Consider the following 4,782-nt stretch of genomic DNA (forward strand, 5'->3'; position numbering starts at 1 on the left):
CGCTCAAAGTAAGAGGCTTGGTTCTTGATTTAAGCAAAAATCCGATTGAATCAAGAGTATTTTTTCTTGTCGATGTTTTTAAGAGTCTGGACTCTGGATCCAATGTGTGTTTTTTTTTTTTTTTTTTTCCAGTGAATGATACTGCGATATAGGTGAACATTCCGCCAATGCGCTCACCGTGACTTCTGAGACATTTACAGATAGAAACAACTCTTATTTTTGCTCTAGCAAAAGTTTACAACAGGCCCATTGGACTGCATTTCACAATTAGGAACTACAATTCTGGCTCAGTTTAGAAACAACTTGTGTACCAGTGGTTTTCCTATACACGTAAGTGTTTTTACGGATGAGCCGAGTTTTTATATGCACGTAGGTGTTTGTACGGATGAGCTGGAGCTTATAGTTCCCAATTGCAAAATGTATAGTCCAATTAAAAAGGTTAGGTAAAAGTAAAGCTGCTTTTGCATGGTCAAATTACGAACAAAATGAAGGTTGTAGTAACAATTCCACTTCTCTGATTGGTCACTGCTGCTGTATAATTGAGGCAAAAAGTAGTGGCGAGGCGTGAATGGTAGATTATCGACATTTCTCCATTTTAAAGTGTGGTAATGAATCGATTATTGAGGTGTTCGTTGCGAACAACCCTTTTAAGCGATCCCTTCCCATAGGTTTAAATTGCTAATTAATCGATACATCGCAAAGCACGCCACTGGCGAAAAGTATGTGCAAGAATTATATTGTGGAAAAATGTATGATTTTTTGTGTGAATGTAGATTATAAAGTTTAATGAATCATTCGTTTTTCATGAAATTATCCATTTGACTGCATTTTTCAATTTAAGAATTTTATTTTCTGGTTCATTATAGAGAGAACATATGTGTCATTAGTTTACCTATGCAGATAGGTGTTTTTACGTATGAGCCAGAATTGGTATTTCCTTAATTCAAAATGCAGTCCACCTGAACGGATGCAACCGTAATTAGCTTAACTAAGTTAAAACATTCGGCAAAAAAAGAAAGAATTATAATGGACCATGATACTGGCACCTAGCGTTTCAATTCTACACATTAGCGGGTGGGAATGAAATTGTTTCCGACAACAACAAAATATTAGTTGAATTCTGAGAGATCAATTTGACCACGCCATTGAGGCAGTCAGTCAGGATTAATAAGCTGATTTCCAAAAGTGATGAGAAAATTAATGAGGTTAGTAACAATGGATTTACAAATTGAAGGCAAAAATTATTTGAAATTATCTTGTATTTTTCATAAATATATATTAATTGAATATATTTTCACTGTAATAAAATCATATACATACAATAATGTACACAAAATATTCACATACCTAAAACTAGCTAGTCATGGTGGCAACATGTATAAAACGTCACTGGGTATTTATTCACGAAAATTTTAGAAAACTGCTAAGTGTCTCAGAATGATGAGCGAAGAACTTAAGCAGCCTTAAGGCTATGATTCGCATTTGAAGAACTTGGTAAGGATTCTGACCATTGAAAAATCAGAGCACTGCAGAATGAGCTGCAATTATATGCGATCATTGAATGGTTCATTGCTATTATGTATGTCTAAAATTTGAGTGAAATATTGAGTGAATGTGTGAACTTATTTATTGAAAAAAAGGGGGGAAAGTTTTGTTCCTCGTTACCGGTAAATTGATCAAATGAAACACTGCGGTATAGATGGCCGAAGTGCGAATTTACGTATTACATTACAGTATTTCAAAATTCCCGTTACTATTTTATTTTTTCGAAAATAAACGAGCCAACTTCATTTCTTGAAAGTTAGGTAGAATGCTCTGCTGACAGAAAAAAAATCGGGTAAGTTTTCAAGAAATTACGTCTTCTTATTTTGTAGTAAGTAGTAGGAAGTTTTGTAGTGTTTTGCAGTAGTTTTATTAAGTAATTACGTATGGAAGGCAGTATAATGCAAACGTAGATACGTGGTTCTGCACTTTGGACATCGATAAATTTACTTAGGCGGTATAAAATCACCATGCTGACTAGCTGACACTCCCTATATACTTGCAATTGTCGATAAAATAATGGGTGAGTTTTAAAATTATAGCCATAAATAATAGTAATAAATTAGTAAGGAGGGATATGGTAACGTATTTTGCTGCTATAGTGTAAATTGAAATCCTTTCTACTCAGTATTTGATCAACGAGATCCAAGGAGCGCCTTCTCGATTCCATCCTTGAACTTGTTCTCTGGGTCGTACTTCTTGATGATTCTGGCAGAGTTTGCAGGGTACTTGTCCAAGTAGAATGTTATTACTCTTCGGGCAATCTGCTTCTGTTTGTCCGTGCATTTGGCGCAAGAGGTGTTCAATGCATCTGGTACCAAACCTACAACGAGAAAAAATTTAATCTAGAGTCTTCAATTCATCCCCGGGTGACAAATAGTACTGTGATGATAGTCAGCTTTTAGAAAGCACTGACTCACAGATATAGCAGCATAAAAATAAATTTAGCGCTAAATAAACGAATCAAATTAAATTCAACCAGAAAAATCCATTGACGGATCCAGCAATTTGGCAAAACCGAATTTCCTCCATTTAAACCTATGGAAATGTATCGATTCGTGGCGGGACCAGGTGCTCCGTGAGAATCGATTGTTTAGCATAAGTTTAAATGGAGGAGATCCGGTGTTGCCAAATCGCTGGATCCGACTCTGGAAAAATCACCGACTAGGAATCCCGATCGTGTTCGAGAAAGCATCGCATGGAGAAGAACCCAGAATATTTGAAGATAGCAACATTTTCGATGTTTGGATCATGCAAATATTCATAAACAGCATATAAAGGACACTATTTTATTTGTACATTGCAATTTAATCGTAATTTGCAATTTCCGGATTTCCGGATTTCTAAAAATTAAGAGAAGAATAAATGAAAATTTCATAGTCAAGTTTTTATTCAATGTTTTTATGACTGCGTTTTAGCAAAGGTTCCTAAGATTTTTCACACATATTACTGCAATTACTCTGAGTTCTCAAAGGCTGCTAGTGGAGCTTCCTTATGATTTATCTGAAATTATTAAATTACCAATGGATATGAAGTAAAATTATTGTGAAGAGTTCAAATTCGGGGCTTCGACGACAAGGCGCCTAGGTGCAGTGTTTGAGAAGATTGAGATATTCATGAACTCAACTAAAACTAGTTAGAAAGCATATTCTGTGAAAATTCACAACTAAATTCAACTTTAAAACATCAAAAAGTGAGTCTAAACTCTCTCTCCGCCATAAGGTTCCGAGTAATTTTGAAACTTTTAACAAAAAGCATTTCGTGGAATAGCAAAAACTGCACTTCAAAGATTTCCAAAAGTTGCTGAAAAATATCGAACCCTGAGAGACGTTCCCCCATTAACGGAATTAAGAACGCAAGCGTGAACTCACTCTTTAGTGTCCGTCCCTCCAGGGTACAGGGTCCTTCGTCCATAAGGCACTTGAAGTAGTTATCCAGGAGCTTTTCATTGTTTAAGATGCTCTCGATATCGATGTTGTCAAATTGGGAGGTGTAAAATTCAGCTGGCGCCGACAGCACTGCGGCGAAAAGGCAGCAGACCAAAACGACCACGGACAGAAAATTCATGATGGAACTCGAACAACACCGGGTAAGATACACAGATTTGGAGGGTGATTGCAGAACTGATGGTTTGGATGATGGACTGACTGCTTTTATACGGATTCGATGGTGTGCAAGATTTGTGCTAATTGCATCGCGTTGGGGGAAAAAAAGATCAACGATGAGAAAGATGTCTATCGAACACGAAAAGGTCATTCGAAGTGATTGTGGTCTCATGGCTATTCGTAAAAATTTGAACTCGGCAGTGTAAGGATTAATTGATTCGGGTATAGAATACCTAAATTATGCCAATGGATGGAGCGAATTTGTTCCGGAACGGTAGGGAAGGAATCACGCGGATTTCGTTCTCGAGTGTAAATTTTTACATCGTCTTTAGTGGTGCATGGAAGCAGCGTCTGTTTTGACGGTATTCTTTTGGTAATAATTAGTTTTTTTATCACTTTTTCCTCTTTCCCTCTTCTTTCAAACCTTCTTTTTCATTTTGGTACAAAATTAAAACTGTAACACCTTTTCTTGAAAGTTTAAAATTCGTAAGATTTCCGAGTAAAATGTGATCGCTCAACGATACTTAGAATCGGATGGTCATAAAATTGGTGCACTAATAAAAGACACACTGACTCTTCTTACACATTCTCTTTTCCATTAGCGGGGCACCAGAGCAGCATGTCCGTGAGTGAAGAGAACAAAATCGTTCCTTCAATTCGGAGCATAGGCAAAATGGGCAAGCATTGAGTGTGAATAGTTGCATTTCAGCGCGGTTGCCCTTGTCGTCAACGCCCGTGTTTCTGTCGCCTGAAGTGTAGGCAATAGACCTTTATAAAATCATGAACTTTTACTATGCCGATTCCGATTTAGGCGGCTTAAACTTGCTGGATTTTTCCTGATATTTTTGTCATATTCTTTCGTTTAATATATTCGTAATATTTTGGTGTTGGAAATTTAATTTTATGCCTTTAAAGGGCAGATTAGTTGAACAGGTAAATCAAGATTGGCTTGCGAATGAACCATAAAATTTTTTGACTCGGATCGTTTCCATGATAAGTACGAGGCCAAATTAAGCTCAGACTGGAGTCATTTCTTCCAAGTTAGATCAGCTTAATTTTGAACCAATAATCCAATTTTTGTATTTAATCTAATTGTAGGTAGTTGCTCCTTAATTCAAAATCGAAAATATAACAA

At 36.5% G+C, this 4,782-nt stretch overlaps 1 protein-coding gene across 1 annotated transcript; it reads right to left on the reverse strand.

Annotated features, from left to right (window-relative positions):
- Positions 1-244: 244 nt before the first annotated feature.
- Positions 245-4,278, reverse strand: LOC109029910 (allergen Tha p 1). Its single transcript, XM_019040614.2, has 2 exons — positions 3,414-4,278; positions 245-2,365 (listed from the first exon to the last, which is right to left on the reverse strand). Exons 1-2 carry the CDS (start codon positions 3,817-3,819, stop codon positions 2,178-2,180), a joined length of 594 nt encoding a protein of 197 aa, XP_018896159.2. The 5' UTR covers positions 3,820-4,278; the 3' UTR covers positions 245-2,177.
- Between the last annotated feature and the right edge of the window lie 504 nt (positions 4,279-4,782).

Source organism: Bemisia tabaci, chromosome 3, assembly GCF_918797505.1.
Source record: "Bemisia tabaci chromosome 3, PGI_BMITA_v3".
In the NCBI taxonomy this organism is placed as follows: Eukaryota; Metazoa; Arthropoda; class Insecta; order Hemiptera; family Aleyrodidae; genus Bemisia; species Bemisia tabaci.